This window comes from Ascidia mentula, chromosome 2 (genome assembly GCF_947561715.1).
Source record: "Ascidia mentula chromosome 2, kaAscMent1.1, whole genome shotgun sequence".
NCBI classification, from domain to species: Eukaryota; Metazoa; Chordata; class Ascidiacea; order Phlebobranchia; family Ascidiidae; genus Ascidia; species Ascidia mentula.
This window is the reverse complement of record NC_138567.1, coordinates 2,552,355-2,574,353: the sequence shown is the minus strand read 5'-3', so window position 1 is coordinate 2,574,353 and position 21,999 is coordinate 2,552,355. Positions and strand designations below refer to the sequence as shown.

Below are 21,999 nucleotides of genomic sequence, written 5' to 3'. Positions count from 1 at the left end.
TATTGTGTGCGTGTGCTGAATTGTGCTGGGATGGGATGTGCCGGTCTGTGCTAGGATGTGCTCGCTTTTGCTCGACGAGCATAAATTCGGGCACAGTTGGGCACATTTCGGCACACATTGATGTGAGAGTGCAAGGCGACTGCTCAAAAGGAGAGGACATATATTATTTTAGTTGTGGTTGTGTGATGTTACCGCGTTTGACATGTGATGGATTGTTTTGAGCGTGTGAAATGGTGCCGTAACTTCATTACAAAGCGGTGTGTGGAATGGCGCCTCAGCGGGATGCTGCTGTGAAAAAAAATATATAATGGTTTTCCAAGATGGGTGCAGGCAGAGGTTCAACAACAGCAGATAGGCTGTATTTAACTTGTATAGAATGTCATTTACTGATGAGCAACTGGTAATTGAAATTGAAAAATATGAATGTTTGTACAACACAACCATGCAGGGGTACCGAGATAGAGATAGAAAAGCAAATGCTTGGAAAAATGTATCAATTGCATTAGGATTAACAGGTATGTTTTATTATATTTATGGCATTTCATGTTGGACAAATCTGTACTATTTATTTTAGATAAAGATGGGCCGAGTAATTGTTGCAAACGCTTTAAAGCCCTTCGACAGAAATACACAAGGGAGAAAGGAAAACAAAACAAAACAAAGTCTGGTTCTGCAGCAACAACCCAACATACTTGGGATCTGCTTAAGGTTCTTTCCTTTTTGGAACCATTTGTAAAACCACGAAGGTTATTTAATAATACCCGAGAAATTAGCAGAAACACAAAAAGTAATTGTGTTGCAGCACACAATCCAACATGGAATCTACAGAAACAGTTTTGGACTTCACCCATGATAGAGAGGATGATTCATTGCTTTCCATTTCAACCAGTCCAGCTGATGAAAACTTAATAATTGAAATAAATACAGAATCAAATTTTTCAGAAAGCCAGTCAACTGATAATAAGAATAACATCCAATGTCAACAGTCTACGAAAGGTTTGTAAAGGATTTTGTTATGGCAACCAATACAATGATATTTTTTAGAAATGAAGGGGACATCTAAACGCACCAAAAGAAAACAAGTTAACAATGATGACAGTTTGGACAAGATATTAAAGGAATTAACAGAATCAAATGATATTTTCATTTGTTTAGATTTTGTTGTGAAGTATTAAAAAAATATTTTATATTGGACAGAGCCTGCAGACAGTGATGACATGTTTTTTGCTTGCATGGCGAAAGAGGCAAAACTCATTCCCCAACATAAAAAATTACAAGTCCGAACAGAAATAATGACAAGTATACACAATGCTTTGAATGATCCAAACAATTAGCTGTAATTATATTTGCCCAGCATGCATGATTTTTGTTGTGTGTACATATTCTACATTTTTCACTTGTACATATGGTAACTACAATGCATAAGACTGACTTTTTACAAACTTAAGAGTATTATTGTACGATACCTCAAAATGGCAAAGCAAACACAAAACTGTGTTCATTTACTTTCTTTCTTGCAATTCTTTATAACCATGTTATTGGTATGCATTTTCTTTGCAGTGCAGTGTTCTTTGTTGTGCTTGCCTAAACGTTTTTTTAATACTACATTCATATCAAACCACATTTTTAACATGATTTTACATTTATTGTGATGTATTTTTGTAGTGAAGAACTGTGACACTTGTGATTTACCACTGCTGTTCAAATAAAATGGTACCAACATTCAAGGTTTACTGCTAACTTTACAACAATTTTACCAACAGCATAAGACTAAATAATTATGACCGCATTGTAACATCATTTTGCCATGGTACAGTTCCCATTGGACTTGTAAAATACTTCACAAAATCATTGCAAACTTCTACAGCTTTTGCTGAATGCTTTCCTTCAGTACGCAATAATGGTTGCAGAACAGTGGACTGTGAGGTATCTGCACGCCATTGTCCTGGTTCAATTATACCATCTTTGTTTTCATAATCAGTGGTGTTTGGTTCAACATACTGTAGGGTTACCTTGCGTCGTAAAAAATTATGTAAAACAGTACATGCCTTAACAATGTCATCAACAGTTTCTGGCCGAACTAACAAAGGCCGGTGAAACACCCGAAAACGTGATGCCATGATGCCAAATGCATTTTCCACTATGCGCCTTGCTCTGCTCAACCGATAGTTATAGACTCTTTGCTCATGTGACAAATTGCATCCAGGAAATGGTCTCATCAAATTGCATCTTAAAGGGAATGCCTCATCCCCAACAAATACATATGGAAGAGGCTGAGCAAATCCAGATAAACTAGTGGGGGTAGGTAAATCTAGCAGGTCACCTCTTAAACCTTTTCCAAATGCAGAATTTCCTAATACATTTCCATCACTCTGTCTGCCATAAGCTCCAACATCAACAATTATGAAATTGTATAAAGCATCCACAACCGCCAATAGCACAATGCTATGTGTCTTTTTATAATTGAAGTACAGTGAACCTGAATTGGATGGTGCTTGAATGAGCACATGCTTTCCATCTATGCTCCCCAAACAATGAGGGAACTGCCAAAACGTTTCATATTCATCAGCGATTTTTATCCACTGTCTTCTTTTTGGGTGAGGCATCACTTCTGGCTGCAGTACATTCCATAAGGCTTTGCATGTTTCGGGTACAATCCTTGATATTGTTGACTTGTGCATTCTGTATGAATGAGCAATGCTGGTGTTACTGTTTCCTGTTGCTAAAAATCTAAAAAAGAGTTTGAAATGATTGAAGCCATGGTGGACAATTTTAGGCATATATTTCTTTTATGTTATTGGGCTTGTCCGTTTACCTTAAAGTAACAGCCAATCTTTCTCCAGCTGATATTGGTTCTCGCAAATGTGTATTTTGTTTCGTTATCTCAGGAGCAATTTTGCATAATATCAAAAACTTCGGCCGTCATGCGAAAATAGGTGAAAAACCATGGCTGATGCAAGATTCGCATGCTTCGCACGAGATTGTGGTATTCGCCTGATTAGGTAAAGTTTAAGCAGCGCCAACAAACATCAATTGACTTTAGGACAACATACCTTCAGTTTTCCTTGTTTTAAGCAGTGGATGAATCCAAAATTTACGCTTTTTTTGTTTCTTTTGTCTTCTTTGTTGAAGAATATGTACAGCCAATAGCAACAACTTCAATTTGTGCCTATAATAACGCTGGCGGGACCGAGAAATGCAAGTCAAGACTGACATCCTTAAAAATTATCAACGTAACTTGTCACTTGCACTTGTCGGTTTCGTGTTTATATCAGGGAAATCCCCGTAGTCGTGCTCGATTATTCCAGTAGTGTAAACGCCGTGTGTGCCAGACTGTGCTGTGCCGTGCCAGACTGTGTTCGTGTGTAAACGGGCCTTTAGTTGAGTTTTTATTGACATTTCTGAAATTTTTTTCATCCTGACAGAATCTGCGAAAGCAGAAGAAAAAAAGTCCTCATCAGGTTGGTAACATGCATGAAAAACATTTTTTTCATTGAAATGTTGTAGTACCATATCAATTAATTGAAAACGTTTGTGAAATTTTTATTGTTTAATTTATTGTAAAATTTGCTGTGACTTAGGTGATAAATTGTGCTAATATTAGATTTAGCCATAAATTTTGAATTTGTTTATTCAAATGTATAAAAATTATACATATAGATAATGATGAATGCTGTCAAAAAACAATATTGCAAGGATCAAATTTATCAGAAGGAAGTATAGCTGGAGTCCAAGGAAACGTTAACATTACGAATATTGATAGTGTTGGTAGGAGTTAAATATATTATCCACAAATAGAGCAATATTTATGTCAAAAATGCATGCTGTTGTGTAAAACTGATGTTTTCACAAAGAGTTGGGATTGGCAATTTGCCATTAAACAACAATTCATCAATAGTATGTGATGATTATAAACATTTTACATAAATATTGCTCCATGTGTGATGATTATAGACCAGTTCACAACGTTTGAGGTATTTTTACTCAATTTCAAATTTTCATTAATATGTGAAAATTCTATTAACAATGCAGTGACAAGCAAAAAATAAAGTGCTATCCCCTGTTTAAGAAGCTACTATTTCATAGCCATTTCTTTTAAAGGGTAGTTCCTCTAATTTTTGAAACACAAACAAAAATGCAATAAATATGTTGTAAAGCTGGATACATAACTGACTGCTTTATAAATCTTCAAATTAACAGCATAGCCAATGCAACTGCTGATAAGCTTATTATACAAATGTTTCGAATGTCACTACAATCATTGTCAATACAAAATGCCTATTCTCTCTGCTGGAATCAATTTTGTTTTACAATTCACGCCATTGCTGAATTCCAATGGTTAATCGACACTACCCTGACTTTTTTGCTCCTCATGCAATTTATTGTATTTTTTAATGTTTCTTTCTTTTCCCTAGCACATTACCCTTTTTAACCTAAGTTTTGATTGCATGGCCACAGGCAACTCTCTGTTCCTCAACTATTGCGCTCTTTCCTCCTAATTTTTTGTTTATTGTTACTTCACTGCACCTTGTTGTGTGCTTTGCAGCATTTTACATTGATAATGATTGCAGTGACCAACGTTTGTATAATTAATTTCTGAGCAGTTGCATTGGCTATGCTCTATCTTTAAAGCTGGCTAAAAATTTAACAAAAAAACTTTGAGATGGCAACTGTATATTTGCTACATTGTGTTATACCTGTTTTTGAAACATTAATTCAAAATCTTTCATATATTTTGTGATGCATTTTTGCATGTTATGTACCAAAACAATAACAATATGATAAAAATATATGTACTTCTAGATTCCTTGCCAACTACTAGTGCTGAAAGTCGCACCAGTAAACAAGGTGACCTTACTCAACCTCAATCAACATCTGACATAAAAAGAAATCAACAACAGGAATCAGGTGAGAAAAATACTCTTATCTGTTGTTCAATGAATTTTTGATTGTACATTTTAAAGTGTACTTTGTTCTGGGTTGTTTTTTGTTTGTTCTGGAAATTGTGTGTGTACGTAAAATTGTGTTTGCTTAAAATTAGTAGTTTTTTTACATAAAAAAACATTTTATAGTGATTAAGCTTTAAGCCACAAGGTATGTAAATGTTGATTTATAATGCATTGGTGCACAATGAATGGACCAACCACAAATTTTCGGTTTTAGTTTGCAGAATCTTTGTACATTTTTTGTGCTTGTAGAGAAATCTGTTAAGATCCAAACTTCATCTTTGCGTAACTCAAAAATATCTGATGGAAGTATAGTAGGAGTTCAGGGGAATGTTAGAGTTACCAAGATTAGTGGCAAAGGTAATAGTGAAGTTATAAATGCACATTGCACAAATATGGTGGAATTTTTGTCAAAACTGCTGTTGCATTACACATGAAATGTGTTTTAGTTTGTGCAAAAATTTTTATAACTTTTGCATAAAAATACCTCCAGTAAACAAAATTATTCATTTTTTTCATTTTGCAACATTGTTGCTTTAATTGTAAGTATAATTATTAATTTAAATAATTTTCTCCAAATAGGAAGTGCTCAAAATTTCCACAGACCAGAATATGACACTCAGCTTTTTTCATCATTTGGCATGACAAAAACTCTACAGCAGCCACAAGGTGGAGAAACTAAGTCCATCAAACAAACAGGTATTGCTTTGTTGCTAATACTCGCACAGGCATATGTTTACTGAAATAGTAAAAAGTTTTCACAGTTAACAAATGTCTGCACGAGTACAGAAAAATAACTAACCTTGCGAGATATGACTATTTTGAAAACTGTGCACATGCATGCATTAAGTTGGATTGACTTGAAGATCAAGATAAGTTTATATGGTAGCAGTGGCTGGTTCAAAAGTCACCACTGAAGTTCAACCATGACTTGCCATATTCTAAATGAAAAATAAAGTGTGAATGTGGTACATGGTTACTAATGTTCCCAAGAAACTATTGCATCAACATTTTTACTATTGCATCAACATTTTTACTATTGCATCAACATTTTTACTATTGCATCAACATTTTAGCTCTAAAGTGCATGTGAAAAAGTTTACACGTAATTCAAGTTTATAAAAAAAAATTGAGAAGGGTCTTTGCGAAAACATACTTGCCAACTCAGGCAAACTTAGAACATTGAAGAACATGTCCTCTATAAATGAGATGATCAAGAACAATAGAAGGGACCTGGCAAAGTATCAGGACAAGATGGAGTATTTGTTTTTATTTGGCATGGTGGGCTTTTTTGTAAAAGTTCATTTCCCAGGTGCAGCCTGTACACAAGTAATTATACAAGAATCTGAACAGCTCACACCAACACCACCAAGTATACCAACACAAGAACTGACAGAAAACAGGCCATTTAGTAAAAACCACTAACACAGAAATTTGAAAAGTATCGGTACTGCAAAATTATTCGGTACAGCTGGAGAGGCAACTGGAAAACTTTACTTCTGGTATCTAGTAGGTAAAACAACATGGGTAAAGTAAATGATTGAACAGTGATGCCAGAAACAGTTGAAGTTTGTAATTGTGATGTTTCTATTTAAGAAGGAAAAGAGAAAGAGGTTAAAAGCTGGAAAAGAAATGGTGTTTATGAGATTGTACCAATGAAAATCAAAAGTACATCTCTGGGCAATGGGTTTTAACATTAAAAGGAAGTGAAAATGCAGAAAGGTCAAAAGCTAGGTTTGTTGCAAGAAGATTTGAGGAAACCAATACAGAGTCGTTGATCTTTCATAATTCAGTCTTATCACAACATTGCTCACTGATCACGAACTTCTTTGCTATTACATAATTTTTTTTTTGTGCAACAATTGCAAAATTTTGCCTCATGATGAGTTTTGCACCTGAACAATTGAAAAAAATAAATTGTGCAACATGTTTGAAACTTGTAGGTGAAATCGATTTTTCATATTTCAAAAATAAACCATATGATGGTAAAACACTTAGTTTCAAACATTTCATGTCCGCTAATTGCTGTTTCTTTTTTTAAGACCGTGCCACATCATGGGCTAGATTCTGTTCACTTTGGATATTAGGCTTGTGCAACTTTTTTTTATTTTGTATGACACCCAACACGCAGAAAATGAAATTTTATTTGCATTATTTTTAGAGCAAACTAACAGCACATTAAAGCAGTGTGCAACCACCTCCACTCATGTAACTCATACCCAACTGTCAATTGTGGAAATGCTATGTGGAAAATACAAAGATACACTGCAGGAAACAGGTAACATAATGTTACTCAATGGGCTATCAATTTTTAAAAAAAATGTGGAAATATTGATGGTATTTAAGACTGCATGTCAGTATTTTCATTAAAATGTTTTGCTCTTGGGGAATGCATGTAACAAAGCAACCGGTAATGCATGGAGGTCAAATTTATTTGGTGCTGGGTGTTGTTAAAAAGGTTAGTTTAAAAAGTATCAAAAAAGGGAATGTAGCTAAAAATTGAATCACAAAAGTATACCTTATTTTGTCAATTTGTGCTAGGCCTGCCTCTTGTTAGCGCATTTAGGTCAAAATTAGTTGCAGGATAGTTACTTAAAGAAGCACCTGGTCGGACATTATTTTAGTCAAAAAGGCTGCAAAAAATGTAAGATGGTTTTGTAAAAAAATTATAACAAAAACCTTATCCAATTTACATTTTAATGTTGGCCCTTTTTAAACCCTTTTCTATGCTATGGTGAAAAAAGCTGTCACAGGAAAGTCCCCTGGGACTGTTTTTGCTATCCTGTAGGACATAAAATCCTCCTGGCAGCTGCCCAGATCCTTGCTGTGTTTTGTCCGATGTAGCTGCATTCAATTTGTTTCCTTTTAATAGTAACTTGAATTGTCACAATAAAAATGCTTTGGAGGCCCCCTGGGGCTGTTTCATTTAACCAGTATTATATGGCAGCACCAAAATTTACAAAAGTAGTCGCAGAAATGTTATATTTTACATTACTATGTGTCATTCTCTTTTTTCTTTTTTGGGGGCAGCTTAGGCAATTACTCCGCAAATAACTTTAGTGCTATTGTGTAAAGGTTAGATGGACCTTACAAAAAAACACAATAGATTGGGTACATAATCCAATTGCATTTTTTGTTGCCCTTTAACCACAAATAACATCCAACTGGGAAGGGGTGAAAAGGCACCTGGAAAGCAAACAATTTGGGTCAGAATGTATAGATGCGGGATGGATCTGTCTTAAAACCACAAATGAATTGGCCCTTGAACGATTCATTTCGTTAAAAAGTATATTATAGCGCGTCATAATTAAAATCATCCACATGTTTTAAAAGATTAAGAATGGCGCCAAATTCCCTAAATTTGGCTTTTTTCTATTTTGTCTGGCGCCCCAAATTTTTTGTCATGCTGTTTGCCTCTAAACAAAAAAATATTCTGGCAACCCTGACCTGTAATATGATTCTAAAGCAAATACAGACATGTATTTAGTGAATGTATGTTGCACCTTGTCAAACATGGTAATGGCAATATTATTCTGCCAGAATGAGAGTGGTCAAAACTGAGCCAGTTTTGGGCTTTCTAAATCCGGTAGTCACTTAATTGGTGCAAGGTGGTGTAGAAAATACATCTAAAAAACCAGCTCAAACTTCACAAAAGCATTTACCGCTGCCCCACACGCCTGTATTAAAGAGGGTTTTGGTTGCTTTATTCAATCAAAATATTTCTATTTCAGATGAAAACCAACATCTTTTAAGAGATCTTAGGGAAACAGCATTGGATTTAAAAACAGCTGGAGATAAAAATAGAAAAGAGGGAAATTTTTCACGAGCAATTTCTTGTTATTATGCTTCATCTGAACTTTATGAAAAAATTGGTGGAAGGAAAGGAGCAGAGGGTGTGCAAGGTTGTGTGGATGGTCTAAAACTGTGTAATTTTCCCATTAGGTATCCTACGTGGCCAAGGTATTATAGAGGCATAACAATGTGTGATGGTCACATAATCCCTCTATTGGAAACGATGAGACTCAAAATACAAAATCTTAAAAACATGGAAGAAGATGTTTCATGTTTGTGTCAGGTTGATTGTTTGCTCCTGATTGCATGGAGTCAACGTTCAATCAATGAGCATATTTGCAGTGAAAATGCAATTAAACTTGGACTTGAAATGATGAGGAAACAGTTTGGTGAAAACTCAGCTAAGCATCAAGTGTTCGGACATTTGTTACACCTGCTTGGTGAAGTTTGCATGGAAACAAATCGACTGAATGAAAGCTTGGATTTTCATAAAGAAGGAATCGAAGCTTACAGAATGGCAACAGACATAACTGAACAGGGAAGGAAGAATGAGGTTGCCTTAAGTGAAAACAATTTAGGAGGAATTTCAAGAAGGTTGAACCCCCGATCATTTTCTGCTTGGTGGTAGAATCCGGGATTTTTGAGTGAAAATCACAATTTTCAAACACTTTCCATTTCATGAATATATAAATTAAAGCAGTTACCAGTATCGCAAATGAAAGGGTAAACCCCCATGCTGTAGCTAGGCAAGTTTCAGCTTTGTGTGAACAGCAGTTCGATACTTTTTTGCCTTTCACTGATAGGACCTTTTTCAACTTTTTCCAAACTGCTGAAAATTGCTTGTTATGGGGTATGGTTGCAAATGAAATACTCACGGCCCAATTATAAGGTGTCATAGTTTGATTTTTGGTATGTAACACACCAATGGGAGAAATTTTAATTCTTGCCTAGTGATAGTTGTTTTTATGTAACAGCCCATCGAAATATTGCATTTTTTCTCAAATATGGTGAAAAATCAAAAAAATATTTTTCTGAACTTTATTTATAACTTACTTGCTACCATTCTCTTGTGTTTGTTTTACCATCTATACAGTTGAAATACTCACAAGCTTGGTTTTCTTTTTTTATTTATTTTTTTTTATTTAAAGTAGCTTAAATTTTTTCCAAATGTAGTATTAGAAGTGTGCTTTTATAGAAAATTTTAACTTCACTGATAGCATGTGTAGTTTTTCCACAAAGACCCTTGCAAATCATGCATTTTTTTGTATTTTCAAAAAACAACCATGAAGAAATGAAAGAAGAGAAACAGAGTAAAAAAAGACTGCACACAATATTCAACCATGTTGTAAAACTTTACATGCAATTGTTTACACATAATGTCACACTGAATGTTTGACAACTGTATGAATTGCTTTTGAACTGCTCTGGCTGTTATCTGAAGTTGCTCGACTGACCTTATCGAAACCTTTTGTTTGAATGGAGAAATTCGATTACATTTAATAATGTATCTTTGTAATGAAGGTTTCTTTATGATACCCATAAACATTGTAAACAAAAAAGGTCTTTGGGTCTGATACTATAACTGCGACCCATTCATGCAACAACATTTTATTGTCATTTGGTCTCAGAAATACCCCCTACTTGCCATATTTTACCTCCTAACGCATTTTGGATCTGTTTTGCTAAAACTGCCTTCTGTTTTTGCACAGTGCAAAGTTTTCTTGATTCATGTACAAACTGATTAATTACAGGACAAAAATATCTATCCGACACATTCCTTTTCTGCCACAACAACCATTGTCTTGTATTTATGACGTCACGGTGGACATTCAATACGCTCGTAATTTTTATGCCGATGGTTCAAGCGATCTCTGTGCTTACAGGCCGCATCTCACAATTAAATCCTAAAAAACGAGTTTAGAAGTCATTTATCATGGTGCACCTGGTTACAGTTTCTCTTGTTTGCCAAAAACAATTGCCACGTCTGATCACTCATGAAGGGGGACTACTATTGCTGAACAGAAAAAAAATTGATTGCAGCTGCATTAAGACAGCACATTGGGGGGTTTTGCAAAGGCTAACTGCTAAATTGTCAGTCCTGGGGGGTGTACAAACAGCCCCAGTGGGTCCCCGAGACAGTTGCAAGACATCTAATTCTTAATGAATTGTGTAGAGGACGGTTGGTGGCTTCACTTAATCGCAAATGGAGGGTACTTTCTGTGATTCATTTTTTCACAAAACAAACCTACACTTTTTTCTGCTTTTTTGGCCAAAATAATGGCCAACAGAGGGTCAAAATGCCCCCGGGGGAGCAGTTAAAGTAGTTATTTCGATTATAAATTTGGCCGGAATTCCTAGGCAAGGGTCGGCACTAACAGAAAATCACAAATTGAACATACTTTCTGTGATTCATATTTTCACAAAATCAACCTCAATATTTGGGTAGTTTTTCAGCTACATGTACAACAGCACAGCACCCTCTACCAATTTACTGCCTGACTAATAACCCTGAAAACCATAGTAAAACTGCCCCAAACACGCTGAAAATCGCCCTGGCAACAGCCTGTTCATCTGCGCTCATTCAACCAAAACATTGGCGCCCATGCATGACCCATTGCATTGTCACACACAATTTTACTCTGTTACGCAGGACAGAGTTCGAGAAGGGCATTTCCCAACCGGGAAAGTCTTTTCCATGGAAATACAGAGATGCGGCCTACAGCACCGACTCTATTTTCATTAAAACGGCGCGTTGCTGATCGTATTGCAACCAAATATGTGAAAACAGTGCAAAAAAACGCCAAAAATTTGCTAAAAAATTAGCGTTGTATATTTTTTTATAAAAATTCATCAAAACATTATTGTAGACTTTTGTTGACGCATGGAACTGTTTGCATTGTACTAAATGTATTTTTGCGCGGTCAAGGCTTACGATCGCAACGCAATGACGATTTCATTTACCGTCTATATATAATGTAATGAAACTTCACATTGTACACAACACACATTGTTTGTAAATAATACCTAGTTGTTATTTGCACAGTACTTATGAATATGCATACTGGACAAAGTAAACCTAGTTTATTTAATTCGCATTTATAGAAAGTATTGTTTTCTTTTGTGCCTTAGTAATGATTGTAGCTCCTAATAAAAAGATTTTGAGTGTGAGCTAATTTTTCAGCTAAACGCTGATACAGTACCAGAGTCCAGAGGGAACAGGGACAAAAACTTTTGACGCGAGTAACTCGGGCCATCTTAGGAGGTAGCTACTTGGTTCCAACGATATAAAAGTTATGCAAAATACGTGTTAATTTTCGAAAAACTAAAATGTGAACATGCCGTCGAAACTATGGACATGACGTACATGGTGTACTTGCAACAACATGGTCGTGTTAACAGCACACACCAGCGCTACTAACGAAAATCTACAAATAGTTTTATTAAGCTGTGGCCGTTTCAAATCACGGGGTAATGCGCGTTTAATAATCTGCCCAAAAACCTTATCGCTGATCTTGACAACTTATTTTTAATACCCGACATGTCCGGAATAACATCGCCTTTGAGAGATTTTCTCCGGAAAGGCAAATTGTGGAACTGGGGCAGCGAAGAAGATAAAGCGTTTTGTCTCGTCAAGTCAAAACTGACGACACCTCCAACTTTAGGGCATTATAATCCAAACTTGAAAATAGTTGTTTCAGCCGATGCATGTTCCCACGGATTGGGAGCGGTGATCAGACAGGAGATGGGTGGATTGCTGTCCCCTTTCATGTACGCTTCAAGGTCATTGAACGAAACCAAGAAAAGGTATGCACAATTAGAAAAGGAAGCATTGGCAGCGACGTGGGCCTGTGAGCGTTTTCGGGATTACTTGATAGGTATGGACTTTATAATCGAAACGGATCACAAACCTTTGGTTCGTCGCCACATAGCAATCCGCTGTCATATATTGTGCGCCACAATGGTCGAAATGTACGAAGGAATCGTGCACATATTGTTACTTTTCCTGATGTTCAGCCGTATCATACACAGTTTGGACGGCGTGTTGTGCCTCCTACTCGTCTTGCCATAACAATCTTTAGATTTTCATTGTGTGTAGTGATTCGTTGTGGGAGATTGTAGCGTAATGCTTCATTGGCTGTAACGTTTCAGTGAACACGTCACATAAACTCGCATGTGAGGCTTTGCCGGTGGTGCTTGTACCGATTACGACAATACATGCGTATCATATTCACAATCACAACCGACTGTTAATTTAAACATTTTCATGATCTTGATATTGATGGTAAGGCCAGACTTATTCAGTCCGTTCAATCCTATTTTATTCAATTCTTAGGAGAAAGCAAGTGGGGCCTGTTAAAAGTAAAAAGAATATTAGCTATTGTTCACAGTAATTTGTGTTGGTGATTAATAACTCCTGCAAGCGCAATACTGGTATACGTATTTTGGGGTCACCATATTTATTATGGGGAAAGAATTATGTCAGTCATGTTGGCAAACTCCAAACCACTGGATTATCACATGATGTTGCCATGGCATGCTACACTAAAAATACCTATTTCACAGTGATAGCCCGAAAGTTATCATAACGCATGTAGTTTTTATGCATAAAGGTTTTAATATGATAATTAGTGTGTTTTGCCTTATTTTGTTGATCTTGGTTTTTGTTGGTGCTATTCATTTACACATTCGTGCACCAAGTGAAAGACAAAAGCTAAAGAAGCTAAATGGAAAAGTTGTTTTAATAACTGGTGCCAGTTCTGGATTGGGTAAAGCTTGTTGCTTTGCTTTCCGAAAGTATGGGTTTCCGAAAGTAAGTTATTTTGTGCTCTCGCAACCTGGAGGGATTAAAGCAAGTGCAGGCTCAACTTGAAGAAGTTTATCCAGTTTCTGGAAAAGACGAACATTTGTCGTCTATTGTGCATGCTTTGGATGTTTCAGATGTGGAAAATGTTCCAGACATCATTCGAGAGGTTGCAGCACTTTGTGGCAACAGAATTGACATTCTCGTAAACAATGCTTGAATTGGAAACAAAGAATTGGCTCTAGCAACAAATATTGATGTCTATCAGCATGTTTTTGATGTAAACATCTTTGGGCCAGTATCTGTCACAAAAGCTGTACTACCTTTTATGGTAGCACAAGGCTCTGGTCATGTTGTTGGCATTGGTAGCATTCAGGTGTGTATGATAAATTTCAAATTTATAAACTATAAGTGTAAAATATTGGTTGATATAGTGACATACACTTTTTCTAAAATAACTACTAAACAATTTATGAGTCAAAAAAATGTAATTGCAACACCACAAAGTCCTGCAGTTTGGTTGTGGGTCATTATGATTTGCACTAGGAAAAAGTACACATACAACTTTTGTAAACATGCTAAGAATATCTTTCCACAGATAATCTAAGGTTCAGTGACATGAGTTGTGATCATAATGTTGATTTTATTGTTTCCCTGATATTTTTTACTCATTAATTTAACACATTTGCATTATTGTAGAATACTGTTGCTATACCATTTCGATCAGCATATTCTGCATCAAAACATGCTGTTCAAGGATTTTATGATTCTCTTCGTCCTGAAGTGCACCAGTATAACATCAAAGTAACATGTGTAAATCCTGGATATATCAACACTAATATCTCCCAAAATGCCCTGAAAGGTATATAGCTGATTAACAAATACTAAAAGTGTTTTTTTAAATTTGTGCCTTTAAACATGACTTGTTGGGATAAAACAAGGACTTTGTGTATGCACTGTTAAAAAAGAGTCACAGATTAAATGTAACTGCTTGCATATGTGAAGCTAAATTACAGTGTTTTATCAACAGGTGATGGGTCTGTTTATGGCCAACCTGCAAATGAATATCTCACAGGAATGAAGCCTGAATTTGTGGCAGAATGGGTCGTCAATGCAGTGGTCAAGGGATGCCCGGAATTAGTTGTGGCACCCCTTTTTTACAAGTTGGTTCCCTGGATACAATTTTTATTTCCGGAACTTGCGATGTTTAGGAGAAAATTTAATTTGTAGCAATTGCCAGTCAGAATTTATAACAGCAGCATTTATATATTTGTAATTGTTCACATTATGCTGTCAATGTCTGTAGCTAAAAACCTGTGTATATTTTTGATTAAACTTTTTTGTGCTTTGCTTCGTGTTTGCTTTATTTGCGATCATAAAATTTAAGATATTGTGATTCTATTAATTCGCAATACTTTGATGCTGTGTAAGTTTGGAAAGTTGGTTATTTGCGCAGAGGATTTTTTTTGGTGATCATTAATTGAGCGGACGATCGCAACGTTTTTTCGTATGTTAATGCATTAGCTAATTAAAATTGCGCTGATTATCCGTAAAAGGATATGTCCTCCGCGCATGACATTTTTTCCAATCTGGAGTACATATTGTGTACAGATTTTGCATACTGCATTAATTTGCACATTTCTCAGGGATTATTCTTGTGTTGTGATTGTTGCCTCATCAGTAATTTATTTAAAATGTCTTGTGTCAATAAATTTTGTAAGTTTGTCCTTTATTAGAAGGAGCTTACTTTGTATTTTTAGTTTGCAAGTTTAGCGCGAATTATCAGAAAAAGGGGGATTTCCCTCATCGAAAAAGGCAAAAATAGATGCCCGGGTTATAAGAATCAAACAAATTAATGTTAATATTCAACCATCAGTGCATAACATAATACAGTAGGCTAATGTTCCAGCAACTTTTCCTGGAAAGTCGGAGTGAGATTTGAATGGCGTGATTGCCCCACTGCACAGGTTTCCCTACGTATATGTGAAGGTTACCTGACAAGTTGTGCGCTTGCACATCAGTGTACTTTGGCCACAATATACCCCGTGAAACCACTGAGAGCTCAGTTGGTAGAACGTTGGGCCTGGTTAGCCCAGGGTCGTGAGTTTAAACCTCACCGAGAGCTTCATTTATCACGCATTGACAGGATTGGTTGGGGTTTTAGTTATTTATGAGCATTTTGCCGGTTTACACACAGCGGTATATACTGATGCCTCTTGCTGGAAGACGAGGGTTTTTTGAACAGGACACTGCAACAAATTGCGCCACGAAGATGGACTTTACGTTCATAGAAACTGCGGTTCCAATGCATATCCTTGCAAAGGATAGTTTAAAGTTGCTTTTTTCGAGGGTGGAGGAGAAGATGAAAAATGGTATTGTACGAAATGGACACAAAATTTTTCCTGGAGAACAAAACGCAATGTATGTTTGATAGCTCAGTAGGCTATAGACCGCGGTTCTTCGCTGATTTTTCTCGAGTTAAAAAAACGTAGCAGCGAAAAACTGCAATAATTCTGTGCCTGGCATGTTTCTGAAAAGCTAACACAACTTCTTGCAGATTTAGTTTGAATTTACGTTACAAAGAGGCATAACTTCGTCTACGAGGTGATTGCGACAGGATGCTTTCGATCAACACTAAGTGTAGAATTCGAGCACTTTCTCAATTCCACCTTACAGTCCTCCAACTGGTAGTAGCCTATAAGGTCGGTCCAGTTTAATATGCACGTTTATTCCGACAGTTTCAAAATCGATTCCTAAATTGTGATTTTAAACGATTTTCCGACCACACCTTATTCAAAATGAATATTATAAGCACATACAGACTCATTACACCAGCCTCAACATTACACTGGCCGAAAAGTGAAGAATGTAAGATAGTACATGCTTATGACGTCACAAGACGTCGACAACAAAAATCACTTTGGTGGCGGGAAGGAATTATTTCGTGCTGGGGAGAGTATTGTCCGTAACATACCGGCCCTAAATAACGAACGTGGGAACGAAGTTATTTCACACAACAATGGACAATAACGAAACACAGGTATATACACAATTATCAAGCGGCCTCGAGTAGGCACAGCTTGCGCACATCACGCGTGTAAACAGCTCTTGCAGTGCGTACGCGAACACGTCTAACAGCCCCTTCTTCGTAACCTTCCTCCAACATGAATTATTCCGTTGACGACACAAGGGTAGAGCTTGCACAGCGACGACGCATAGCTCGTTGCACGATGGTGTTTGATTCTTCTTCAAAACTTGTACAGTTTACCAGATTCGCTAGATCAGCAGGAAAAGCTTCTCGTTGCACCAATTGCAGGATATTTCTCGTGGCCAGATCCAACTTTTGAACTGTTAGACCAACCGAACAAAATTTCGGGGTTTCAGTGAAAGCTGCAGCTCCTCTTCGTCCGTATTTCCACAGCAGACAATTTCTGAAGCGGGTTAACCAGGCAACGGATTTTTGTAAGGTAACCCACGAGGAGAAATGTTGCAACAGTCCCTTCTGCAAAGGCATTTGGTTAACGGTCACATTCACAGTACAAACAGTGTGTGCTTTTAATTCGAGATCTGCATCCAGCACGGGAAGGACATGCGGTTGATCTTGCCAAAATTTCCGACCTTTCCACAGGAATTCTGGGCCCCTAAACCACGTTCTGGCCTTTTCAAATTCGCTGGGCATCAACCCACGCGAAGCAATGTCGGTGGGATTATCCTTGCTCCCCACATGTCGCCACTGCGATGGTATCGAGTGCTCGTGAATTACAGCGAGTCGATTCGCAACAAAGGTCTGAAAGCAGCGTGAAGAATTGTGAATGTAGTGCAACACCGTGGTGGAATCAGACCAAAACCACACATTGTCTACGTCATAGTCCAATTCCTGAATAATCATTGTCCCCAATTTGACAGCAGTTACTGCGGCCACTAATTCCAGCCGAGGTATCGTGACCGGCTTCAGAGGGGTCACTCGTGATTTTCCTACCACCAATGAGCAGTGCATATTCCCGCTTGAGTCCTCAAAACGTAGATAACAAACGGCGCCATACCTGGCCTCGCAGGCGTCACCAAAGCAGTGAAGTTCAGTCAATACGATAACAGTGTCAGGCGGTTTGAAGCAACGCGGAATTGTCGCGTTTTTTAACAGAGGCACATGGTCCAACCAGACATTCCAATGCTCGACCACAACTTGGGGAAGTGGGTCGTCCCAACCAAATTGTTGGTTGCACAGATTCTGCATCAGTCTTTGCATGGGAAGGACAAATGGTTGAATAAACCCCAGCGGGTCGTAGACCTGACTGATCATTGACAACATACCGCGGCGAGTATGTGGTTTTTCCTTTATATTCACACGAATTCCAAAACAGTCGTTGTCAAAAATGGCACTTCCTTGATAAGCTCAGTGGCCAGGTCAACTGTTGGCACTGACTTAAGACAGTCGTCTACATAAAAATTCTTTAAAACAGTCTCAACAACAGTTGTCGAAAATAAGTCCTTCTTATCCAACGCTGCTTTCCTCAGCGCAAAGCTTGCACAACTCGGCGAAGACGTGGCACCAAACAAATGCACAAGCATTTGGTAGTCCACAGGGGGACGTTTTAAATCGCTATCAGGCCACCATAGAAATCGTAGCGAATCACAGTCCTTTGGAACAACCTTCACCTGATGAAACATGTCCTTGATGTCGGCCGCAAAGGCAACAACCTCCTGGCGAAAACGTAGCAGCACCCCCACAAGACTATTGGTAAGGTCCGGCCCTTGCAACAGCTTGTCGTTAAAAGAGGATCCCTTGTGGGAAGCAGCACAGTCGAAGACAATTTGAAATTTGCTACCCGTAGCATGGTGTGGTATGTAGCATGTTTGCTCTGTACATGGCAAACAGTCCGAGGGTATTCTCCCCGCAAACCCTTGTTTTAAGTAATCCTCTATTTTTTCTTTGTACCTCTCAAAAAGCTTGGTATCTTTCTCAAAACGGCGCTTTTAATGTAGCAAGCGTCGCTCTGCCAAAATTCTATTGTATGGCAGCTTGGGTTCGGGCGACTTCCAAGGTAACCCAATCTGGTAATGTCCATCCACTTTGAGGACACTATCTTCCACAATGGAAATAGCGCGTTTGTTGTCAAGTGACAGTCCCAGGCCCTGATGGCCTTGCTCCTGAAATTCATTACTGTATAGTTGATCCAACTGGCGATGTAGTTTCGTGTCTGAATGCATGAAGTTGACACAGGCTTTCTGGCTACGATGTTCTCGTCCTGGGCCAAACAAACACCAACCCAACCCAGTGCGTATAGCAACGGGGTCGCCTCGTGTGCCACGCACAACATCGCGTTGTTCGTGCGCCTCGTACACATCGGCTGCAACAAGCAAGCCAATGTCTGGACAATCAATCACAGGAAATTCAAGGTCGCGGATGTGCTGATACCGCTTAACATCATTTACTGTAGGAATACTACCATGTAAGTTCGGCAACTTGGGCACGACAATGACGTTTTCCATAAAAAATCGTTCGTTCTCCTTTAAACCCTGTACTGATAACGAAACTTTACTACTGCGCAATGTCTGCGTTCCATTTACGGTGGTTATCGTTAAGTTGTCCTCCACACCACGCAATCCAAGCCTTTTTGCCAAGACCTCAGAACAAAGTGAAGTATCCGATCCGTCATCTAAAAATGCATGGGTAAAGCAAGGCTCCGAATTCGTACCAAAGACAGTCACTTTCAGACGCACAGAGCTAGCTCGAAGCGTGGCAGCAGACGTTCCTGACACGCCGGCCCCGTGACCTTCCACCGGTAAACTTGTGCGTTGACCCGATGGACCAGTAGAATATGTCCAATGTAGTAGTGTATGGTGTCTTTTACCACAATCCTCTACCCGACACACCTGATTCAATGTGCACTCGGACGCGAAATGGTCGGGACGAAAGCAATTGTAACACAGCTTGTTACGACGTACCAATGCGTGGCGTTCTTTGAGCGACTGCTTCTTGAAGACCTCGCATTTCCACAAAAAATGAAAGGCTTCGCAATCGGGGCAGGTTTGAGTGGGTCGGAGGGAGTCGTGATTCACAAAAGTCTCCGCTGAGACACCGTTGGTTACCGTTGAGTAGGTAGCTGTAACTCGCTCGGGCGGCTTTCCTTTCATGCTCGCTTGACCTTTTGACTTACGTTCATCGACGAAAACAAACCTCATCATAGGTGAAAGACTATCCTCTGCCAACAGTTCAAGAAGATCCAACAAGGTTTGAAAAGTCACTGGCCGATTTCGCAAACGGAGTTCGGATGACTTTGTGATAAATCGTCTGATCGCGTTTTGTGGCAAACGTTGTACAACGGCCTCAATGTTTTGTGGCAAATCAAGTGTGTACTGGCAGTTCCACTGACTAAACAGTTTATAACTCTCAGAAGCCTGTGCTCGAAAAGAACGCAAACCTCTGAAGTCGTTGTCTTTAAGTGGCGGCCGACAGGTCAGTCTGTCCATGTGTGCTCTAACAACAAGGTCTAATCTCCCATGTCTCCTGTGGAGTATATCCAATGCCTCCCTGTATCCTAATTCGGGAGGCATGCTTTTGCATTCCAAAATGTTAGTCAGGGCGTCTTCAACGCAAAATTCACAGAGGTATCCCAACTTCTCGGCGTCAGATAGATAAGCCTTGTTTATCTGTCGATCAAAATCGTTCATGAACTTGTGATAATTAAGAGGATCCCCGTCATATTTCTCTGACGTCAGTTTGGGTAAGTTAAAACCTTGCTTCACGGTTTCAGCAAATACGTACAAATCTGAGGTAGTCGCCTGTGGACGTATTTTATGAGGTCCCAACGCCCGGTTGAGAGGACTCGTCTCAAATGTGCCGGCCCCAGTGGCATCTGCGCTGGTGACAACCGCTGGACCAAATCCTTCTGTCTTCGCTGGGAGGACACTGGAAGGCTCGACTGGAGCCTGCAACTTGCCTGCCGCAAGTGGCTTGTCTGTCGAGTTCACGTTCATCATTTTATTGCTGTCCACAAATGACGGCCTATCAGATGGTGTCAAATCATGTTCATGTACTTTGGAGTTTGGTTGACCCAAAAGGTCGCTTTCCTTCGTGGATGTTTCGCCCAGTTTGTGTAGTTCAGTAGTTTTGGCGTGTTCCAACAGAGGTATGGGCTTCGGCTTTGTAACTGGGGTGAGGTCCCATCCTTGCGTAGATTCGCATGAGTCAAATTCACTTACTGTGTCCGCAGCGAATTCAGCTTTAGAGAGCTCGAGCTCGAGCTCAAGATCCAACCTTCTTGATTTTAAAGCACATCGTCGCTTAAGTTGTTGAAATCTTAAAGCTGCGGCCTCAGCATTTCGGCGAGCACGTGCAATCGCTGTGCTTTTGAAAGTCCGTACCGAGCCATTAGAAGACGGTGCACTGGGCTGTACAGGTTTCACAGCATCAATTACATCAAACAGCTCTTGTGATGTAGGCGGGACTTCTCCTGTGTCTTTAGACATAGATCTTCAAATTTGTGATGGTGACTGAGATATCACCGAGGCAAATAAAATCGTTTAAAATAATGTAGAATTCGAGCACTTTCTCAATTCCACCTTCCAGTCCTCCAACTGGTAGTAGCCTATAAGGTCGGTCCAGTTTAATATGCACGTTTATTCCGACAGTTTCAAAATCGATTCCTAAATTGTGATTTTAAACGATTTTCCGACCACACCTTATTCAAATAGAATATTATAAGCACATACAGACTCATTACACCAGCCTCAACATTACACTGGCCGAAAAGTGAAGAATGAAAGATAGTACATGCTTATGACGTCACAAGACGTCGACAACAAAAATCACTTTGGTGGCGGGAAGGAATTATTTCGTGCTGGGGAGAGTATTGTCCGTAACACTAAGACTGGGTGTCATAGATAATAAACAAAAGCCTTTTCCGTAATGTTTTTGGCCAAAATCCCGTGGCAGAATGAACAAAAATGACACAATGGGTTTCGCGCGTTGCCTAACTTTTTTAACCCATGATGACGTTTCAACGCTGAGGACATAACACTGAAATAAGACGGTTGCAATCGTAATGTATATCTCAGATATTGGCAAACTTGTGACCCACAGCGAAGTATGCCTGGTTGGTTTTTTTAATTTGTCGCGCCAGGGCTTGGTATAAATTATTGTCGTTGGGAAAATTCTCCATGTTGTAGTTGAATGGTTTTGTATTGTTTTTCGGTTACAGTGTTTAAATTTTCATTAAATAATGTAGTTAGGTTTATTCATTAAACTGCATTCTTTTGTTTCTCTTATGCGGTCTGTTGGCCTACCTGTCGATTTTTCGATTATTTTTGGCCGCGAGTCGATAATTCTACACACTTGTATACGCCAGGAGTTAACTTCGTGACGTTTCAATAGTTGGTTACCCTGGTACGACGTAGGATTTGCGCTTTCGTTTACCTTTAAAATACAAATGGTAAATAGAAAACTACGAACAGCGAGCA

General features: G+C 38.6%; 2 protein-coding genes and 1 pseudogene across 6 annotated transcripts in view; all 3 read left to right on the top strand.

Annotated features, from left to right (window-relative positions):
- LOC145889878 (uncharacterized) overlaps nucleotides 1-10,883 on the top strand; it is a 106,724-nt gene extending 95,841 nt beyond the window's left edge. For 4 of the 5 annotated variants that reach the window (XM_082980924.1, XM_082980928.1, XM_082980927.1 and 1 more), the window contains 7 exons: nucleotides 3,426-3,461; nucleotides 3,661-3,768; nucleotides 4,804-4,908; nucleotides 5,199-5,306; nucleotides 5,529-5,645; nucleotides 7,108-7,224; nucleotides 8,678-10,883. In XM_082980924.1, coding sequence (XP_082837050.1) covers nucleotides 3,426-3,461; nucleotides 3,661-3,768; nucleotides 4,804-4,908; nucleotides 5,199-5,306; nucleotides 5,529-5,645; nucleotides 7,108-7,224; nucleotides 8,678-9,366 — 1,280 coding nt within the window. In that variant the 3' untranslated portion in view covers nucleotides 9,367-10,883. The remainder of the gene's footprint in view (nucleotides 1-3,425; nucleotides 3,462-3,660; nucleotides 3,769-4,803; nucleotides 4,909-5,198; nucleotides 5,307-5,528; nucleotides 5,646-7,107; nucleotides 7,225-8,677) is intronic. The other variant, XM_082980926.1, reaches the window with a different exon arrangement.
- Nucleotides 14-1,686, top strand: LOC145889884 (uncharacterized). The gene is made up of 4 exons (XM_082980933.1): nucleotides 14-515; nucleotides 575-746; nucleotides 803-996; nucleotides 1,045-1,686. The coding sequence occupies exons 1-4, from the start codon at nucleotides 377-379 to the stop codon at nucleotides 1,173-1,175; spliced, it is 636 nt and encodes a 211-aa protein (XP_082837059.1). The 5' UTR covers nucleotides 14-376; the 3' UTR covers nucleotides 1,176-1,686.
- A 1,393-nt stretch (nucleotides 10,884-12,276) lies between the features above and the next one.
- On the top strand, nucleotides 12,277-14,769 carry LOC145889141 (peroxisomal reductase activating PPAR-gamma-like; annotated as a pseudogene).
- Nucleotides 14,770-21,999: the final 7,230 nt, after the last annotated feature.

What these genes read in the sequence shown, in the direction of transcription:
- LOC145889884 (XM_082980933.1), top strand. Translation starts at nt 377, where the DNA reads ATGTCATTTACTGATGAGCAACTGGTAATTGAAATTGAAAAATATGAA. An exon ending in AATTGCATTAGGATTAACAG is followed by an intron (nt 516 to 574) that starts GTATGTTTTATT and finishes TATTTATTTTAG; the next exon opens with ATAAAGATGGGCCGAGTAAT. An exon ending in CCATTTGTAAAACCACGAAG is followed by an intron (nt 747 to 802) that starts GTTATTTAATAA and finishes ATTGTGTTGCAG; the next exon opens with CACACAATCCAACATGGAAT.